Source organism: Monodelphis domestica, chromosome 8 (genome assembly GCF_027887165.1).
Source record: "Monodelphis domestica isolate mMonDom1 chromosome 8, mMonDom1.pri, whole genome shotgun sequence".
Lineage (NCBI taxonomy): Eukaryota > Metazoa > Chordata > Mammalia > Didelphimorphia > Didelphidae > Monodelphis > Monodelphis domestica.
Genome location: NC_077234.1, coordinates 64,817,415 through 64,839,810, shown reverse-complemented (window position 1 = coordinate 64,839,810; position 22,396 = coordinate 64,817,415). Strand labels below are relative to the sequence as shown.

The window sequence follows — 22,396 nt, the reverse complement described above, 5'->3', positions numbered from 1 at the left end:
GGAATGAGTTTTGGCATAAAAAAAGAACCTCCTCGTCCCCCCAGTCCCTTAAGTTACCAAAGTCAGAACCTCTTCTTTTGATACTTGTTACAGAAGTCTCTTCCCTTTGCTGGAAGCCTAAATAGACCTCTCTGGTGGAGTGGTGGAGGTAGGCAGAAGAGATTAGAGTGGGTCACCTTTCAGGCACCTCCTCTGCAATCCTAGATGAACAAAGAGGCATTGAAGGCCTGAATTGAGTTTAGCTGTCAAGCTTGGAGGAAAAAGGAGATGAAAGATCTGAAGGTGTGGGATTTTTTTTGTTGTTGTGGGTAAGGGCAAGAGGTTCAGAAGAAAAAGTTTGCTGTCAGATCAAAGTATTACTGCCCAGTGGCCCTACTCTCACACAGGTCTTTTGTCTTATTTCCAAAAGCTAGAAAAAAGCACAAAGGATTTTTCTGGGGGTGAAGGAACATTTTTTTCCCACTGTTTACAAACACTTTATTGTTTCCTTTGTACAAAATACAAAAATGCAAGTCCAGGAAAGAGCACATGCCAGCAGAGGCAGGCCCACCACAGAACAGCAAACCTTGTCTAGTAAAGACACCATTGGTTCATTAAACTTTATTTTAGTGAATACATGCATTATAGAAAACAAAAACAAAACACACAAAAGGCTGAGAGTTGAGTTATTTCTGTCCCCCAAATGCTTATTGTCAAGTCTTTGAAGGGCAAAGAAGAGAATTAAAAAGGCATCCAAGAATTTTTTTTTTCCATAGAAAAAAAAGTCAACACTACCATAAAAATTTTAGTCACACTGGTTAAACTTTTCCAAAAGCCACAGCTTCAAAAAAATAAAAAAATCCAGAAACTTGACAGTAAATACTTAAGAGATTTGTTAGCCTAGGTAACCATTCAGTAGTCTGAAGAATCTTTTAGACATTTTGAAGTCTTAAGCCTTTCTATTCACGCCTTCTAGTGCTCCAACCATCCCCACCCTTTCCCCCTAGGACACAGCCTAGAACAGCAATACTTCTACCGTGGAGGCTCTATTAAAAACCCAGCCAAATTTCCTAAGACCTAGTTTTGGAACAGAGTCAGAATAATGTACAAAAATATTCAACAGAACTATTAAAGTTGTAGTCAGCAAGTCTTTCCTTCACAGCAAAGGAGTCTTTGCTTCTCAAAGAAAAACTGCATTTTTTTTGCATATTCTTTAGGGTTTGTTTATTTGTCCCATGAATAAAACAGCACCTAGAAGAGTTAAAAGAAGAAAAAAAAATCATTTTTTAGGTTCATGAATAAACTTGCATTCCAGATTCATTCATTCATTCATTTTTTTGAGACTAGGTATCCCTGTCTAGACCAGACTTGAAGTAGAGTGGCCTCTGGGGCTACAGCGAGGCATAAAGAGGACCCTGGATTCTCAAACACTACACTACTAGAATAAAGCTTTTATTATAGGTTCTCATAAGTTGTAAATATCCAGGCCAGGGCTGCCAACTGACTGTCAGCTAAGGATCTGCTTTGTATGAGACGGGTAGCTGGCCATCACCAGATAATAAAGGTCTTTGACTATAGCAGCCTATAAAACTAGATACTGAGACATGCAGGAGTTGTGATAAAGATGGAAGCACTGATCCAAGCATCAGATTCCTCCACAGTCAGCTTTCCTAAAACCTGCTCTCCGAACACAGGATAATGGAGCAGGGATTGCTTTAGCTTTCATATCCAGAGTCTGGCATATAGTAAGCTCTTTAAAAATACTTATTTAATGTGACCTCCTCATTTTAGAGATGAGAATAGCAAAGCTAAGAGAGGTGAAGTGACTTTTCAATAATCACACAAACAGTTAAAAAGTGGGATTTGGATCCAGATCCTCTGACCCCAAAACTGGATCTCTTTCCACTACAAAAGGCTGCAGAGTCACAGCTGATAGAAAAGACTACTGAGGGCAGAGGGATTAAAAGAAGAATGATGTTCAAAGTGGTTAAAACAAAGAGCAAAGAGGATACTGATGAATACACCATTTCAATTTGAATTATAAGAAATAGAAAACTTTTTCCTTTTTCTAGCAAATATAAGCATATATTTTCACTACAATAATTTTATATTAAATTTATTAATTTTATATAACACAATATAATATCATTATATTATATTAAATTTATATTAAATAAATAATTTTATTTATTTGTGTGCCTGTGTAAGTGAATTTCAGATCCTCTCATGGGATTGAGGTTTGATTGGGTGAAGAACTTTTAATATAAGCACTGTGGGCACCTAATGGCAAAAAAAAACCTCTGATGGTTCACAAACACATAAAATTATTGTACAGAAAATATATACTTACAATACATACTTTGACGTGTGCATACATAATAGGGGTAATGTATCCATATGTGTACATATGTATGTGCATTTTATGTCTATCTCTATCACCCATATCCCCATATTTTTTTTAATCTATCTCCTCACTTTCCTTTCAAAGAGATTTCATTTGAGGATCTTAGCCTGTATTTGGACCAATATGGTAATATCAAAGCCCCAGTGCATTAAAGTTTTCTGAGCCCCACAGTCAACGATCTTGGTGTCAAGCATTCTCAGGGTCAATGTTGTAACATGTTGAGATGCTACACAAAAGTGTGAAATTTCCTATCACGTTTGATCACTGCCTCTAAGCCTCTGGAAAATCCAGGTGGATTCAGTTAGTCTCCTTTAAAATGCTATGATGCCTGTCCTAAACCGTAACAAAAGAATCCCACCTCTGATGCTGCCTAACTTTGAAAGGTCCCATCATGCTCTGGCAGCGTGCCGCCACAAATGAGCCCTTGCTAAAAAGTTTCTGGCCTTAAAACACCACCCTGAGGATCTTCAAGGCTGACTGATACAGAATGCAAAGGCTAGGTAATTGTTGCCATATAGTAATTACAGTATTACATAGAGGAATCCTTAGGCTCTAAGGCTTGAAGGAGCTACGCTCCACACACTTCCCTGAATGTCAACATTTGATACAAGATAGAATCAGTAGCAATCACTTACCTGTGGGATTGTGTCGAATGAAAAATAGAAATGGTCTGTCCACTATAAACCAAGGAGGTGATGACCGTGCTATTAGAATGGCAGCTAAGAATGAAAGAGAGGGAAAAGGTGTTAGGAACCAAGAGAAAAAAGTCAGTAATGAAAACAAGACAAGAGAAAGGGCTGGAGGGGAAATTCCTATGTCTCTTATGAGAGAACTAAGTCATATCCGGCTCTGTCCCCCAACCTCTTGTCTGGTATGGTTCAGTGAACATGACTTGATATGCGGCAACACCTTTATGAATCTCATTTCCTTTGTTTATAATGCCCTCCTCAGCCTCTCTTAGTCTGCCCACCAGCTGGCCATCCATCAAGGTCTTGCTTGAGCCTACTACCACCTCCATGAAGTCTTCTCTGACCTCTCTAGGCCACTCTGAGTGCTCCTTTTACATCACTTAGATGTCACTTATTTTGCACAGATGATTTGCAATGCCAGTAAATTAAATGTGGCTAAATCCAATCTTCCCACTGAGGAAAAGGAGCGTGCTTTATACCCTATCTTCCCCCCTCTCCACTGTCAGCTTCTGTCCCTTACTTATGGCTTATCAATACATAGTGTATTTTAATCTATTAAAACCCAACTCTGTTGTAACAGTCTGTGGTTCTGTTGCCCTTTGAATCACTGATAAGGAGTTTTACTTAGTCCTGTTGTATGTATATTTTATCAATGTTAGCAAAACAGCACCTTTTTTCTCTTCTTATTCAGCGACTATTACTCAGAATCAAATATTAACATAAAAATAAAATATAATAATGTAAAAAAGAAAAACACATGCCTTCAGACTTTGCTAACCTTCAGGACATCCTGCATTCTTATTGTTATCCTTTAAAATACAACTGAACATTAAGTCTGCTTAAGAAAGCCCATCAAGCTTGGATTAGAACTCAAAGTGAAAGCTTTCAGGGAGCAAAACACATTAATGAAAGCTGCTGCTGATAAGAAGGTTTGTACTTTGGGGAGGGGAGAGTCCATCTGCTTCTGTTTTTTTAAACAAATCCCATGTCTCCTTATTGGATTGTCATCACCTGGAGAGTAGAGATCATTTCATCCTTTGTATCCTTGTCCCCAGTTTCTAGCAGAGTATCTGGCACACAGTAGGGGCTTATTCAATTAAGTTGTCAGGCAGTTTGGGGTGTGGGGTTATGTGGACAAGAATGAAATAATTCCTCTTTGCAAGGAGTCCACGTGCTAATCATTAATGCTCACTGAATGGACAGACTGAGAAATTAAATGGGTGCTTCACAGTGAATTTTGCTTTTCTCCCACATTACTCAAACCATGGAAGGAAAAAATAGATTTGGTGTCACAATGATCAAGAATGGCAAATGACTTCAAATACACTTAATTACGGAGAAATATATACTATATTCTCTCTCTCTTTTTTTAGAACCCTTATCTTCCATCTTAGAATCAATACTGTATATTGGTTCTAAGGTAGAAGAGTGGTAAGGGCTAGGCAATGGGGGTTAAGTGACTTGCCCAGGGTCACATAGCTAGGAAGTGTCTGAGGCCAGATTTGAACCTAGGACCTCCCGTCTCTAGGCCTGGCTCTCAATCCACTGAGATACACAGCTTCCCCCTATTCTCTCTTTTTCTAATTAGAAACAACACATTTATATAGCACTTTAAGGTTTGCAAAATGCTTTACATGTTATCTTATTTGATTCTCACAACAACCCTGGGAGATAAATGACATTGTCATCATTGCCATTTTGCAGGTAAGGAAACTGAGGCAAGTAGAGGTTAAATGACTGTCCAGGCCTGGTAATACAGCTTTTCAGTGTATCTAAGGCTGGATTTGAACTCAGGTCTTTCTGATTTCAGGTCCAGGATGCTGTACCCTATACTACCTACATGATTTTTTTCTGATCACCATGTCTGTCTGTCTTTACACCCAGCTTTCTGAACTGTTTAACTCTGTGGGGGTAAGGCTGTGGCTTATCTTGGCTTTCCCTCTTCCTTAACGTAGGGCTCTGGGCATAACAGACTGTCAAGTCAAAGGTTGCTGAAGGTATGAATGACACAGCCGGAATTCATCAGCCCTTCACTCCCTTCACTTTTTGGATAGAGAGGGGGAGGTTACTTTGCACCAGGAAAGACGTTCTGAGAAAGAATACATTCTTCTGCCTTCCGATCATGGTCTGAAAAGCACGATCCTCCCTCGTATGTGAAGCAAAGAAAACCCACGAGCAAGAGCTGAAGCCAGCTTTGTCTAGCCTGCCAAGACAGGGCATGCATGCCTCAAGATCCCTCTGCAGCATCCCTGCACCCCATCCACCCTCACGACTTACTTGTTGCTGCAGAAGCTTTTGTCCCATCTTCACTCACTTCAATTTTTGCTTTTTGCAAGATGTGAGAAACATGAAGGCTTTCTGATCCTGTTTGGGTAAAACAAAGATTGAATTAGAAGTCAATCCAGTGCTGGTCTCTGAGGTTTGGCTAGTGTGTACAAAACCCATGCAAATGATCATTCTTACAGACCATGAGGTGGTACAATGGGTAGAATGCTGGACTTGGGAGTCAGGAAAAACAGACTTCAAATCCAGCCTCTGACAATTACTATCTGTGAGACTGGACAAGCCACTTAATACTCCTCCTGTCTAAATTTCCTCATCTGTAAAATGGGGAGAACAACAGCACCTATCTCCCAGGGTTGTTGTGAGTTCAAATGGGTTAATATTTGAAAAAAACACTTAACATGGTGCCTGGCATATAGTAGACACTGTGTAAATGCTAACTATTATTTTTATTGTTATTTTTGAAGGTGGCAAGAAAGTGATCAGGTTAGTTAATGATTGAAGTTGGTTGTCTCAGTGTCATCTCACACAAGTTAAAAAAAAAAAAAACCCTTAGAATAAGTATTAAGTATCAGTCCAACGCAGAAGAGCAGTGAAGGCTAGGCAATGAGGGTTAATCGACTTGCTCAGGGTCACACAGTTAGGAAGTATCTGAGGTCAGATTTGAACCCATGTCTTCCCAACTCTCAGCTTGGCTCTCTATCCACTGAGCCATCTAACTATCCCTCTTCAAGATGACTTTCAGTTTCTGCTGAATTACAGAACAGTTCTATAAACTGGAAGAGATTTTAATGATCACCTAGTCCAGCCCCTTAATTAAATAAAGGAGGAAACTGAGGTCTACAGAAGTGGCTTGGTGAGATGGGAAGTCACGTATGAGGAGTCACTGACCTTACACCTTTCCTAGGTGACTGATGCCCTGGAGATCATAAGAGTATAACTACTGAACTCTAAGGGCTGTTAGAGATTATCCAACCTGTTTTACAGATGAGGAAACTGAAACCCAGTGAAGTTAACTGTCTTGTCCAAGGTCACATAGTCTACAAGAAGTAGGAATGGGGAATTAAACCAAAGCTCTCTGACTTCAAACATAGCAACTCTCTTTCCCTTGTACCCTAGTGCCTCTCTAAAAGCTCAAAGGCACTTTGCAGGGAAACCCTGTGCATAGCATTCCCACCACAAACAGCAACCATTCATACACCAAATGATGATAACGGAGTGGACAGAGCATCCTCATTGAATGGCAGCAGCTGCTGTTTCACAATGCCAGGCACATGGGACATTCACAACTGTATCCTGGGGATGGATTGATGATAATTAGGTGAATGCTCACCCTTTGAGGTGGGAAAATACATTGTTCAGTCATTTTTTCAGTCATTTCCAATTCTTTGTGACCCCAATTTGGGGTTTTCTTGGCAAAGATACTGAAGTGATTTGCCATTTCCTCCTTCTCCAGCTCAGTTTATAGATGAGGAAATTGAGGCAAGCAGGGTTAAATGACTTGCCTAGGGTCACACAGCTAGTAAATATCTGAGGCTAGATTTGAACTTCAGGATCAGTGCTCTATCTGCTTTTCCACCAAAACTGTCCATATATATGCACATGTTCATACACATAAGTATGTATAGATGTACATGTAAATATATGTGTGTATATGCATACACACATATATGTAAATGCAAAGAGTTAAAATATTTTTACTTTCCAAACTGGAAAAAAGCAAATTCACAATTTTAAAAGATAAAACAAAGATGTATTCAGAGCAAACCTTTGAAATATTACTTTGGGAAAAAAGTTATGAAAAGTGAGAAGTGAGATGTAATTTCAAGTCTATAAATCTTTAAAATGGCTGCAAAGGGAACAACCTTCTCTTGGTCCAAAGCAAACTCTCATCAAGCTCATTTTCAGAATCTCATTTAAAATTCCCAGATGGAAATATACCTGAAATGGAACTTCTGGATTCAGCCTAACCATATAGTTATTAACCTCACATGGGAACAGCTGAAAAAACAATCAGCCCTGAGCTGTGAGATCTTGGGAGGAAGTTAAAGGGAAGAGTCAAATGGCTTGGGATGTCCATTTTACGAAATGAAAGTCTCATAGACAAATTCTGGAAAGTTTAATCTAGCATATACATAGTTGTACATAAAAGATAATAATTATCATCAAAATCCAATGGGCCATTGCAAGAAAATTAAAATTTGAAGTGGTCACCTTGAGAGAGTTATAACACATGCTAAATTCTGGTTGTTTCCCTCCCACATTAATGTGAAGGATTTACGATTCCCGGATGAGATTTCCTTCCCTCTTCCTTGTCAGAATCTGCAAAAAAGTTTGGTAGGGACCTCTCATGGAGCTGCTAAAGGACATGTGGAGGTTCAATAACTTGCCCAGAGCACATAGCTAGCAATTTTTGGAGGTGAGACTTGAACCCCCTTCTTGACTAAAAGCCTAGCCCTCTATCCTAGCCACTAATGCCGTGATGCCTCTACTCCTAGCTGAAAGCACAGGCTTATTTAGGAACTAAAACTTGTTGAACATACTTGTTATTTTTGCAAAATTTGCCTTTGATGGCTCAAACATGTCAGTAATGCCGAGAGCCTTCAGTGAAGCCTTCAGATCCAGATTTGCTACTGCAGTGAATCTGCAAAAGAAGGACATTTTAAAAAAAGGAACAAACCTGTACAAAAAGAATTCAACAATGAAACAACCTAGGAAATGGTTAGCACTCAGTGGCAAAGGTTTAAAATAGGAATTTAAATTAACATCTTAATTCTCAAGCCCCAAATTTAAATATCAAGCAAACAGAAGCTATCCCTGACAATGACATTATAGACAGCCAGTACATATAGAATGGAGGCAATTAAGGAAAAGCTCAGTGTTTCCTATCCCCTTAAATGCCATCTTCTGGGAGAGGCGGGGGAGAAGAGGGACCCCTAAGATGGGAAGTGATTACCTTGGAGTGAAAGCTTCATCTTCTGTAGATGTAGGTGACTCTAGTGAACCAGGCTCTGGCATATCTACCCTAACTTTTTGGCAAACAGTTAAAGACAATGCTGTAAGGAAGAGACATTCTAAGCACTCCAATCTGGAACTTGGACTTCACATTCCAGTTCTATAAGGAGTACATTAGGACCGCAGTTTTACAACTAGAGGTGACCTCAGAGTTCATTAGTCTCATGGTTTTTTGTAGTTCAGTTGTTTTCAGTCATGTCCCATTCTTTGTGACCCTATTTGGTGATTTATGTATTTATTGGCAAAGATGACTCACATGAACCTAAACACTTTCTTTTTATGAATGGGGAAATGGAAGTTCAAAGAGGCAAGTGACTTGCCCAAAGTCACACAACCAATAAATGGCAGCTTTAGGACTAGAACTCAAGGTCAGGTAACTTGCAATGTGATAGATGCGCTTTATACCAATCTATATACATAGTGTATAATGGTATAAACATATTTCAAGAGTTCCATCTCACAACCAAATTTATTTCCAACAAATGTTTGTTGACTATTTCCCATTCAAGAAGCTTTTATCTGGAGTACAAAGTATACTTACTTGGGCAAAATCAGCTGCACTCTCTTTGGAACCATGTTAGTCATCCAGCTCTGTATTGTCTTGGTGCTGATGTGAGGGATGATGGCAGAGAGTGGAGTGCTGCTCTCTGTCGGCAGGGCAATCAACATGCTGATGCTTTCTCCATGGTAAGGCAATTCAATGAAATTGTACCATAAATCATTAGGTGTGCTTGCTGACCCTGAACAGGGAAACAAGAAATTGGAATCAGCATCAGTCCAGTCTCAAAGATTTCCTAGAAAATTCACATTGTGTCCCACTCCTGTTGGCAATGGTGCCAACAGAAAGCAACAGAGTGTTCACTAGGATATCCTCTGGAGGAAGAAGACAATTCAGGTTGACATTTCCCCTCCATAGACAATAGCTCCCTCGGAAGAACCAGGCCAAGTATAATTACATCTTCATTCCCCATACAGCTTTATGTTTCTTCAAATTAAAAGGAGTCTGCATGGAATACTTATGATGTTTTGCAATCACTGTGTCTGTCCTGGTGTGGAACTCAGATGAATTGCAAGGGCAAAGACTGTGCCTCTGGAAAGACTTTCAGTTCTGGGCTTTGCATTATGTGGAGTCAATTACGAAACTGAGTGAATCCAGGCTGCCTTGGTGTCATGCCATTTGCCGGAGGGTGGGAACAGGAAGATATTAAGGGACATTTCCCATTCATTTTTGTAGCCAGCCTAGTAAATACATCCAGAGTCCATAAAGACACATAACACCATGACTTTCAGATTTGTATAAAACCTTCAGAGCTTGCCTGTTTGTATAGAGAGCATGTGTGTCTATAACCACTCATCAGTATATGCAGTTTGGATAATGTGCTGTGCTTTGAATCAGGGAAGAGGGGAATAAGCTAGATTGTTTTTGGGGAACTGTGCAGGGCTTTTAATGACTCCCAAGTTTCTCCTTGACGTGAAAGTGCATCTTTTTATCATCAATATTCTTCTGGTGATGCTGTAGGGCTGAGTCACAAAAGGCCACCATCTCCAGCTGACTTGCAGCTAAAACTGTCCCACATATGTTGTCCCCCCCATTAGAATGTGAGCCCCTCGAGAGTTCACGGGAACTGTCCTGACTTTTCGATCTGTATACCCTGCAATTAGTAAAGTGCTTTGCACAGAGTAAATGTTTTATACTCATTCATTTTCCAAAAGATTAAAGTTGTTGTTCACTCAAAAAGTAATGGAGAGACCCAGTAGGGTCTCTATAGCCCTGAGCAATTATTTGCTAGCCCTTCTAACAGATACAGTCTATGAAATACTCAACAAAAAGTCCTGAGTGACAAATTTATTCACTGTACCTATAGCAGGCTTTAGAACAGAGGTGTCAAACCCACAGTCCAGGACAACACACTTGAGTGAAATCCAAATCCAATTAAAGTAGAATTGGGAAATATTTAACAAAATAAATAAAAATACAATAAGACACTGATGAAATACATATGATTCTAAGTTAATATACCACTTGCAGAGATCCTTACAAGTACAATTGAATGGCCACCATTTCTATTTGTGTTTGACATTGCTGCTTTAGAATCTGGAACTTGGTGAAGGTGAGATAAGAATTAAACCATAAGACCCAGCCATGAACAAATTGCCATCTTTGTCCTTTATATGAGCACATGATGACCTGTGGAGGGGAGAGTTTCTCAAATGTCAGACCAAAGCGATGAAGAGTAGCAATGAAGAATAATCTCTAATCTCTGAGAACAGGCTCAATTAGTCATATTAAGGCTTGGATTCTCTTTCCTTTTCTTTTCTCAACCAATCCTAATGCTAAACACTTCTAAAATGTGAACCTCAAAGTAGAGGGTAACAGAAACTACCTTGTTTCTCCACTGATACTCTGCTCCCTAAAAATCTTGCAAATCAAAGGAGCATTTCTAACCCCCAAGGAAGAGGGAGCATTTCCTATACAAAAGGAGAGAACTGTAGAACTATCTTTCTCCCCCCAAATCTTTCTATTATGTGTGTGCACATACTTATATATGATGCAGAGTATATGTGTCTTGCTGTCATCTGTGTTCTATCAAGGGATCTAATGAGAAGGTTCATAGCACAGGGGGTAGGCTCCCTAGAGAGGTTTAAATGGGTGGATTGTTGCCTAGTTGGAGGGAATAACCCCATCAGGGAAATGGCAGATCCATCAACATACTGATCTATCAAAGTATACTCGGAGAGCACTTTCCTAAGCTTCCCATAAACTGAGTCAGATAAATATTATTTTCCTTCATTATATTGATATGCCAACAGACATTTGAAGGTGAGGTGGCTAGTTCAAGGTCACAGATTAGTAAATTGCAAAGCTCAGATCCAAACTCAGGACTCTTCATACCAAGTCTGAGATTTCTTCCACCTCTAAACTCTATGAACATGAGAGCAGTTGGTAAAAAAGTTGGCCCAAGAGTTAGGAAGATCTGGGTGTAAATTCTGCCTGTGATATGTCACCATGGCAAATCATGGCTAACTTAATCTCTCAGGCCCCCAGACAACTCTCTAATACGGTAAGTTATAGGGTGAGTTCTGACATTCACTACTGGAAATTTCCCCCATGGATGAAATCACAGATCCTACTTTAAAAAGCCAACCACTTACTTACAACAAGACCTCATGAGCTTGGTGTATAAAGTCAAAGAAGAATGAGTGGTCAAAGAGAAGTGTTGGGAAGAAAATAGAGATGAACAGAGAAATGGTATAAACAACCTGAAGGAATTTCTGAAGAGCTTTGCTATTTAGGTAGAATGGTTTATGGAAAGCAAATTTGTGTACCAAAGGGAAATTGGCTTTTTCCTGGAAACCAGAATTCTTGAGCCTATTGATTGAAAAGGATATAGTAAGAGTTTACTAAGGGGGAAGTTAGATGGCTCAATGGATAGAGCATCAGGCCTGGAGTCAGGAAGGCATGGGTTCAAATCTAGCCTCAGACATTTCCTAGCTGTGTGGCCCTGGGCAAGTTACTTAATTCTGTTTACCTAGTCCCTTGCTCTTCTGTCTTAAGAGTTGTTACTAAAAAGTAAGGGTTAAAAAGAAATCTACTATGTTGCCATGTACTAGAGATACAAAGAAAATGCTAAACAAAATTCCTTGTCCTTGGAACGAACATTTTTATGGAGGAGAAAATATGTATTCCCATAGGTATATTGAGATATATACACACACACAGTAGATGGAAGGTAGAAATCTTAGCAGAGAAAGCATTGGCATCAAAGGAGACTGGGAAAGGCCTTTTAATTGAAGATGGTGGGGGTAGTTAGGGAGCTCAGTGATAGAGAGCCAGCCCTGGAGATGGGAAGTCCTAGATTCAAATTTGAATTCAGGCATGTCTTAAGACTGTGTGACCCTAGGCAAGTCACTTAACTTAGATCATCTAGCTTTTACCATTTTTCTATCTTTGAACCAATACACAGTATTGTTTCTAAAATGGAAAGAAAGAGTTAAAAAAAGATAACATTTGAGCTCATTCCTCTTTGTCAGGGACAACAGTTACTTGGGGTTTTCTGCCCTCTTCTATAAGGGTAGCCTTCTCTCTGCCAGAGAATCTATATATCAGAAACATTAAGTTTGCCCCTATTTAAAACATAGGATGCTCTGTTACCCAAAGAACATCTAGCACCATAAAATCCAATAGAACTAGTCCAGCTACTGGAATGCATGACACCAGTTTCTCTTCAAAGAGGAAATATTTAGACAAGCATATTAGTGTAACCTTTTGGAACATGGTGTTCCCTCTAGCCACGGTATTTGGACAACAAGGCCACTCAGCGGCCCAAGCACACTCGGCCTCTGCTCAGGGATACATAATAACTCTCAGGATATGAGAGACTGTGCTTTGGTTACAAGAGACAAAGAGATTCTCTATTTTCCCCCTCTAGCTTTAGGCATTAAATATTCTCAAGAGAATGAGTTGAATTGTCAAGAGCAAAGAAAAGACTAAAAATATTTTTTCAATTCCTTGGAGAGGAATGATGATCCATCCTATTGGTCTAAATTCTACCAGAAATTTATTTTTTGAGAATCCCTTGGATTTCACTGAAAATTTGAAAATCATTTAAGATTATTTAGAAGACTGGAATAAATTTTTTCCCCTTAGCAAACCATGTTTTTTTAAAAAAATCAGTAGGAGTAAGTCATAAGTGATGGTATTCACTTTTCTCATTCATTATTTGAGGGGGTTGGAAGAGATGGTTTCTAAAATCCTTTCCAGTTTTGAATCTATGAATAATACAATGCCAACAACCAGGGATCATGTATATATACAAATATAAAAGCAGCTCTCTATGTATGTAAATGAAGACATATATATATGTGACTAATATTGATTTCCATTTATAATGCCAACCATTCCCCAGCCTCTATATAGTCAAATTCAATTGCCTTTTCTAATCTTCATATAATCTCCATGCTTTAATCACAAATATGTCAGCATATATTTATATATATATTTTTGTGTGTAAGATACTAACAAAAACTTATGTAAATATATGCTGATATATTTGTGATTATATATATATATTTATATACACTGGAATGTAAGTAGAAAATATGGATAATAGAGTAGGCTTGAGGAGGAGATAAATTAAAGCTTCCTTTAAAAAAACCCCAAGAAAAGATTACTTTTTCAGAGACTAAATGATATTCTTTCACTATTTTTAAAAGAAAGAAATAATTCAATCCATGATATCTTCTTAATGGCATTTCACTTTTCAAGTGATGTTCTCAACACAAGACAACTGAACAGCCAAAAGAAATCACACCTGCTACAGCTTAAAGTTAGTGTTTCTTAAAACAAGGAATCAGGAACAGACAGGATTGTACACAGTCTCTTGACAGAATAGAAAAATTCTTTTTCCCATCACAATTATACTAACTCTTCGATGTATTCCTTCTCTGTACTTTATTCCACATTTGAGGATGTTAAAGGACACTCAATATAATTTCTAACTAGAAGAGCTTGGGGATGGTGTCAAAGAGGATACAATCTCACTTGACAGCCTGCAAAAAAAGAAAAGAAAAGAAAAGAAAAAAGATGGGAAGACAAACATTTCTCCTTGAAGGAATTGTAATCTAGAAAATTTGAATGAAATATAAGAAAACAAGGAATGAAAAGTGTCAGAAAGACCAAGGCTGCTTAGAGAGCCTTTATGTATGCCAATATGAGGTTTTTTGGGAAGCTTCCTCAATTATACCTCATTTCTATTCTTATCCCCCAGAGAAGATACCAAAAAAAAGCAATCATATGCTTTCTGAAAAAGTAAAAGTTCTCTTCCCTAACCTAAAGCAAAAGGAATAATTTAAAGTCTCTGTAACTTTATTTCTTTTCAAATAAATAATTCTAGGAAGGGTTTAAATCACTTATCTACAATATGACAGTAAAGGAAAAATAATAAATGTTGGAAAAGATGTGGCAAAGTTGGGACACTAATGATTTGCTGGTGGAGTTGTGAATTGATTCAATCATTCTGGAGGGCAACTTGGAATCATGCCTAAATGACTTTAAAAGAATGCATACCCTTTGATCCAGCAACACCACCATTAGGTTTATATCCTAAAGAGATAAAAAAAAAAGCTGGGCAAGGACCTGTTTGTACAAAAATATTTATAGCTAAGCTCTTTATGGTAGCAAAAAACTGAAACATGAGGGAAAATGTCCCTTGATTGGGGAATGGTGGAACAAACTGTGGTATATGATGGTGATGGAATAGTATTGTGCTGTAAGGAATGGTGAATTGATGAATTTCTGTAAGAACTGGAAAGACCTCCATGAATTGATGCATGATGAAATAAGCAGAACCAGAAGAACATTATACACAGAAACTAACATTGAGGAATGATCAAAGGCTTTGCTATTAATAACAATGCCATGATCTAGGACAATTCTGTGGGACTTATAAGAAAGAATGCTATCCATATCTAGAGAAAGAACTGTGGGAGTAGAAATGCAGAAGAAAACATGTAATTTATCAATTGTTTATATGTGTATGTGATTTGGGGCTTTAGTTTGAGAGGATTACTCTTAAAAAAATGAGTAATATGGAAATGGGTTTGAGTGATAACATATATATGTATAATCCAGTGGAACTGCTTGTCAACTCCAGGAGTAGGGGGAATAGGGGAGGGAGAAAAAACATAAATCATGGAATCATGGAAAAAATAAAAAAGAAATAAATCACTTATCTAACTCAGTTATGCAGGACCCATAAAAGTAATTAGTTTTTTTTACTCTGTTTTAGGGTAGGTCTTGGTTTAAACTTTCCAAAATGTTGAAATCTAAGAGCTCCCATCTACTTTCCCAGTGTTATTTGACAGCTCTCTGTGTGCACTTCTGGTTCCAGGCAAATTGATCTTCTAGCTACGCTTGGTACATGACCCTCTATCTTTTCCTTCTGTGTCTTTGTATGAGTGGGCCCACATGTCTGAGTGCATTATCTTCACCTCTGTCTTGAAAAATCTTTAGCTATCTTCAGAGAATGACTTGGGAGTTGCCTCTCCATACAGGTCTTTTCTGATCTCTACTTCTTAGCAAGTCTTTTCCTCTTGAAACTTCTCTGGGTTAGCTTAAGCTGTGTAAATGCTGCATTCCCTCAACTCCCAATAGAAATGAAGCTTCAGGGGGAGGGAGGGTTGCAGAAAAAAAATGTTGGATTTGCCAGTATCTTGCACATAATAGATACTTAATGAATATTAAACTTAACATGGCACCGAGTTTTCAGAAAAAAATCACCTCTCTTCATTCCATTAAAAATATCAATCTATGGGGATGTTGACTTTAAATGATTACTCTATCACAAATATTAATAATATGGAAATGGGTTTTGAACAGTGATGCTTGTAAAACCCAGTAGAATTGCTTGTTGGCTCCAGAAGGGGTGAGGGAGGAAAGGAGGGAAAAAACATGAATCATGTAACCATGGAAAAATATTCTAAATTCATTAATTAAATAAAATGAAAAAACTTATAATCTAGAAGGATTGGGGGCAGTCAGGTGGCTCAATGGATAGAGAGTCAGGCCTGGAGGCAAGAGTTCCTGGGTCAAATCTGATCTCAGACACTTCCTGGCTGTGTGACCCTGGGCAAATCACCTAACTCCCATTACTCCCCCCTTAACACTCTTCTGCCTTACAATCATTACTGATTCTGAGATGGAAGTTAAGGGTTTTCAAAAAGAAAGAAAGAAAGAAAGAAAGGCATGGCAGCATTTGGTGATTTTTTTTCAGCCTCTAATAATTTTAGCACCATTAACCATGATTTAACAGTTACTGAGCATGATATAATTTGTCCGATTTCTAGTATAGATCCATAACTATAACACATGTATCTCCTCCTCCAGACCACATGACAAAGATTATCTAGTTTTGAAAATAGCAATCTGACACCATGCTGGTATCACAAAGTACCTATGGCAACCCGTGTTAAAGACTGGTAATTGTATATGTTCTATTACCTTGTTTAAGATCACTACTGATAATTCAAAAACTAAGAGTGATGACTGGTAGTCACACTGGAATGCTCTTGGATTTTGGAGAAAGATAGGAAGATACCTTCCTCCATCCACTTTCAGTCTAACTTTTAGACAACCTCTATTAACTCTGGTATCTCAACAGCCCCCCCAAAACATGCCATTCATATATTAGGAGTTTGATAAACACTTTACTGAATGAGCAAATGCAAACATCTTACTACACTGCCCTCCTAGGAGGCATACTGGTAGTAAGAGGCAGGGATCAGCTATATCGAATAAATCGCTCCTTCTAAGCTGCTATTTACCCAGCTATGTTAAGGTTTAATAGAGATAATTAATGGAACAGCCCCCAGTTCCTCTGCTGGTTAACCACAAAAAGAGCTGCCAAATTTAAAAAAGATAAAAGGCACCCTTGGTATATTCAGAGGACTTGAGGTAGACAGTAAGTGCACAAGGATGGAAGCCTTACAGGAATAACGGCACTGACCAGATCACACGGATCCATAACTTGACTGTTAACATTTAAATTGTCTCAGATGTCCAGTTTTAGATTCAAGTTATACATGGTCTGCTTTTCCAATTTGTTGGCTCTTGTGTGTTTCAGTCAGTCAGCTCCCTTTATTAAGCCCTTCCTATGCCTTGGAGATAGAAAGTATGACAAAAAAAAAAGTCCCTGTCCCTAGGGAGCTCCCAGTCTAGGGGGAAGAGTTGAGCATGCCAAAAACTAGGGACAATCAGGCTCTCTACAGGATAAATTGGGAATAATCTCAGAGATTATTATCTTTTTAAACCAACACTTTGACATGAAGTAAATATAGTAATCTTAACTAAGATTAAGGTTCCAGAAAGCTTCTTGAAGGTGGGATTTTAAGCTGAGACTTGAAGGAAACCAGGAGGTAGAGCTGAAGAGGGAAACTGTTGCAGGCATGGGGTAAAGACAGAGAAAATGCCTAGTCAGGAGAAGGAAGGTCTTTTATAGGGAGTACAGGGAGGAGTAAGGAGACCAGTGCCACTGGATTTCAGGGAAGATGGAGGGGAGTGAGGGATAAAAAAGACGGGAAAGGAAGGAAGGGGATAGGTAATGAAAGTCTTTGAAAACAAAGCAGATCTTATACTCAATCCTGGAGGCAACAGGAGACCACTGGAGTTTATTGAATTATAGAGATGATATGGTTTGAAATAACCAGGAGAAAGAAAGGAAGGAAGGAAGGGGAGACAGAGAGAGAAGGAGGGAGGGAGAAAGAAAAAGAAAGTGACTTTTTTTCATTCATGCTGTGATAATGAGTTCTGAGGTTTTTAAGTTATTCCCAAGAAAAGTTCACATGATATTTAGTTAGGGATGGAGACTAGGTCTGTGATTTCATTGTTACAAGGAACTCCCAAGAGAAGAAACTCCCTTTACCAACTGAGGTTTCCTTCAATTTATATTTTCAGTGCATTGCCTAGAGCAGAGGTGTTAAATGTCATTTACATTAAACCACATTAAAATATGATTGGGAAATTACAAGAAAATAAATAAAAATACAATATAACATAGATAATATTAATTTGTGGTTTTTTACCATATAGCCCACAGAGATCCTTTGTATTTGAGTTTGATACTAGGGCATTAAAATAGATGTGCTCTAACAGATAGCTCTAGTATCTAGAGCATTAAAAGGTTGAACGACTTGCCTAGGGGATGTGACCTGAAGCAGGCATTCCTGACTTGGAGGTCTGTTCTCTAACCACTATACAACACTTTCTTAAAATACCCATAGGATCTATAATTTTCTGATCATGGGAAATCCTCTTAAAGATAGAGATTATAATTTCACAGAAATGGCTTTTATAAAGTTATGTTGTTGAAAAACTTCACTGTCTACAAGCCAGATTTCTGGCAATGAACCTCCCTAAATTAGGCCAGGGCTGGTTCTCAGGTAACTGAAACACAGCCTGTCACATGGCAAATGGCAGTGACCCTCGGGACTCTCAGGTCACAGCAGGATCTCACAGGTTTTACTATGCTCTAAAAGGTTTAAGTGAATTCCTGGCAACAGGTTATTACATTATTTTTAAGGAAAGAGGGCCTTCTCACCACTAACCTTTTTATTTTTACTTAATTTTAAAAAGTAATTAATTAATTAAAATGTAATTTAATAGAAAATTAATTCTTTTTAAAAAGGGAAAAACAACCACTGTTCATATTACTAGATCTTGGCTTACCCTGCCTTTGCCCAAATGCTGGATTTTACAAAAGTCTATCCTTGTTTTTCAATTCTGGGCACTAACTGTGAGCTTACCACATCGGAACACTGCCAGTTGAGCCAGCATTGGTACTTGGAAAGACTTCCCATCAGCCCCCACAAACGTGCGTTTCTTTGTGTTTTCAGGTTGAAATCGTGATTTCCATAAACCCTTGAAATAGATTGCATTGACAACCACCAGCCTGGTGAGTCTGTCATCAATAAGATCTGGGGAAATGAGGTTGTCAATCATTCCTGTAAAATCAAAAGGAAAAAGCCATTAGAGAACAAACTCGAAAGGGTCTGCTGATGAGAAGATAGAAAGGATTTAGAGAGTATAGAGAAAAGAGAGGTAGAACTGGAAATTCAAAGGATCATAGAGTTAAGGCTGGAAGGACCTTCCCTCCCATTTTGAAGACATAGAAATTGAGGCAGAGCGGTTAAGTGATTTTCCAAGCAAGGTTCATGCAAACTAAATAGACAAGGTAGGATTGAACCTCGGAACTCTTGATTCCAAGTCCAGAGTCCTGGGCACCATAATGTTCTGGCACTCAGTCATCTAGTCCAATGGTCCTTTTTTTTTTTTTGGTAGGCAATGGGGATTAAGTGACTTGCCCAGGGTCACACAGCTGGTAAGTGTCTGAGGCCAGATTTGAACCTAGGACCTCCCATCTCTAGGTCTGACTCTCAATCCACTGAGCTACCCAGCTGCCACTGACCAATGGTCCTTTTTTAAAAAATCCTTACCTTCTGTCTTAGAATCAATACTGAATATTGGTTCCAAGCCACAAGAGCAACAAAGGCTAGGCAATTGGGGGTAAGTGACTTGTACATGGTCACACAGATAGGAAGTGTCTGAAGCCAGATTTGATCTCTGAATCTCCGAGTCTCCAGATCTGGCTCTCTATCTATTGAACCACCTGCTTGCCCCTCCAATGGTCCTTTAAACTTTTTTTTCCTCCCTGTGACAAGGATCTTCCTCCCTCCCTCCCTTTAAAAAGATTTTATCTTTCTCTTTTAAACAATTTTATTTGCAATTCTGAATTCTTTCCCTCACACTATCCACTTCCCATACCATGTATCAAACAAGTAAACACAAAGCCAAATTCAAATATCTGGTCAAGCAAAACAAATACTCAAATTAGCCATAGCCCCAAATAAACACACACACACACACACACACACACACACACACACACACACACACACACACATGCTTTGATCTGCATGCTGAGTCCACCTCTCTATTTGGAGGCAGACTGCATTTTTTTCATCATGTGTTCTCTGGAACTGTGGTTGGTTCTGCTGTAGAAATCAGAGTTGTTTGTCTTGGCAGTACTGTTATTGTATAAATTGTTCTACTGATTCTGTTCACTTCATTTTGCATCAGTTCAAGTCTTTTTAGGTTTTTCTAAAACCATCTCCCCTTCAGTACTCCTTAAAGCGTAATGCCAGTCCATCACATACATCTGCCATGAACCCCTTCTCAGAATGTCTTAAATAACTGAAATGCTAACTTTCATTTAGTGGTTAGTGAAAATTAAGATGCAATTTTTTTCTCATTTGAATTTACATACTTCCTGAAAACTCATTATCTAAAGTCTATGGCCTCCAAGTTAAGAACCCTTCATCTAGTTTTTCATTTGATAGGCAAGGGAAAAGAGGCTCAGGGGGGAAAAAGCAGCCTGCTTAAGATAGAAGAGTTGAGCCTAGAACCCAAGTTCCCTGGCTCCCAGGCTTCTGATCTCAAGTAGTAAAAAATGACCCACATCATCTACTAAAAGTCCCAAAAGGTGTCAACTCAGACTCCGTGCCCAGGAGTCCAGTTTCTATGAAAATATGGGAATAGGGGATAGCTATGTAGTATAGCAGATAGAGCTCTAAGCTTGGAGCCCAGAGTTTCTGGGTTTAAATCTGACTTCAGATACCTACTAGTCATGGCCCTAGGCAAGTCACTTAATCCTAATCACCTAGCCCTTCTTTTTTTACCTTCTGTCTTAGAATCAATACTGTGTATTGGTTCCAAGGCAGAAGGGCAGTAAGAGCTAATCAATGGGAGTTAAGTGACTTGCCCAGGGTCACACAGCTAGGAAGTATCTGAGGCCAGATTTGAACCCAGGACCTCCAGTCTCTGGTCCTGGCTCTCAATTCATTGAGCTACACAGATGCCCCCTTACATAGTCCTTCTGCTTTTCTACCTAGGAACTGATACTTAGTAAAATAAGGGTTAAAAAAAAACAACCTCCGGTCAAAAAATTTTTTTTAATTCCTTTTATTTTTTCTCTAAATTGTGAATTCCAACTGTGAGTTCTGCTTTGATATCACTAAAATCAAGTAGCAAACATGCTATTGTAGCATTTGGGCATTTAGTTAGCAGAAGTGACACCAAGTGCCCTGGAGAGATATAAGCTTATAGAGATTAGGGACTTTCAGGTTTTCAGTTTAATTTAAAAGTATTTGAAGATCATTGGAAGGTATGTCAACTGTTATCAGTGATATCTCTATAAATTGCTAACATTTCTCAAACTATGCATGGGGTCTCTTGAAGAGACAATTTCATTTTTGTCATGTCTTTACAAAAGAGGGTGCTTCCAACACAATTTTAAATAGCTCTTTGAAGGAGAAAGTCCAAAGAGCTCATATTCAAAACCTATTAAGGAATACTGGAGTTGGAGGCAGAGGACCTGTGTTCAAATCCCAACTCTGCCATCTGTGTAACTTTCAAACAATTCACTTAACTTCTCTTGTTTCTCATATATAAAATAAGAGAATTGGACTAGCAGGTGGTTCAAGTTCCTTCTAAGAAATCAATATTTCAAGACAGGTAGGTAGCTCAGTGGATAGAAAGTCAGGCATGGAGATGGAAGATCCTGGGTTCAAATCTGGCCTCAAGCACTTCTTAGTTGTAACTTGTGGCAAGTCACTTAACCCCAGTTGCCCAAGTCTTTACCACTCTTCTGCCTTGGATAGAAGGTAAGCATTTAAAAAAAATCAATTTTCATTTGGTGTTCATCTCCCAGGCTATCTTTCCTTGCTCTATTTTTTAGCTGTCCTGAAGCATCTTCTCCAAGTTTGGTGCAAGGACAAAAATACAGGCAGTTCTGGCACATCCATCTATCCATCCATCCTTACAAGTAAAGTAAGTTTCATTCTTGTATTTTTTTCTCTCCAGTTCCTGGCCCACAGCAGACACTTATTAATTGCTTATTGTTCGACGGATGCACATATCCTTTTGATGTAAAAAGGCCTCATGCTCTGACTACCAAAAGAATTTTCCTGATTTTCTAGGCATTTTTTGAGTGTCACCAAGAGCTACGATTTGCCAGGCACTGTGCTAATAAGCACTGAGAACACAAGTAAGAAAAATGAACCAGTCCTAGCTTTTAAGGAGCTCTCAGTCCAATGGAGGAGATAACAAGCAAACAAATATATGCCTACAAGCTAGATGAAAGAAATGGGAGATAATCAATAGAATTGTTTACCTTTCTTCTGCCTGCCCATCACCACTTTTTCCATGTTGAGAATACCATACTAGTTAAGGAAGCCTCAGGAGGCACATGGGCACTACCATCTACATTGGCTCCTGCCTGTATATTATCTTAATAGGTCACAGAGTTTGTTCCTCTCATCTTAATCCCTGGCCAACTACTTTGTTTGGAAGAGTAGCACCCTATTTATCTTGGGATAGGGTGTGAGATATTGATCTACCCCTAGTTTCTGCTATAGTGTTTTCCAATTTTCCCAGCAGTTTCTGTCAAATAGTGAGATCCTATCCCAAAAGTTG

The 22,396-nt window shown here is 38.7% G+C and overlaps 1 protein-coding gene across 2 annotated transcripts in view; it reads right to left on the bottom strand.

Annotated features, from left to right (window-relative positions):
• Positions 1–451: 451 nt before the first annotated feature.
• SERPINE2 (serpin family E member 2) overlaps positions 452–22,396 on the bottom strand; it is an 82,823-nt gene continuing 60,878 nt past the window's right edge. For both annotated transcript variants that reach the window (XM_007502196.3, XM_056807882.1), the window contains exons 4-9: positions 18,670–18,867; positions 8,912–9,110; positions 7,899–7,999; positions 5,350–5,436; positions 3,019–3,102; positions 452–1,230 (exon numbers count right to left, since the gene is read on the bottom strand). In XM_007502196.3, coding sequence (XP_007502258.1) covers positions 1,193–1,230; positions 3,019–3,102; positions 5,350–5,436; positions 7,899–7,999; positions 8,912–9,110; positions 18,670–18,867 — 707 coding nt within the window. In that variant the 3' untranslated portion in view covers positions 452–1,192. The remainder of the gene's footprint in view (positions 1,231–3,018; positions 3,103–5,349; positions 5,437–7,898; positions 8,000–8,911; positions 9,111–18,669; positions 18,868–22,396) is intronic.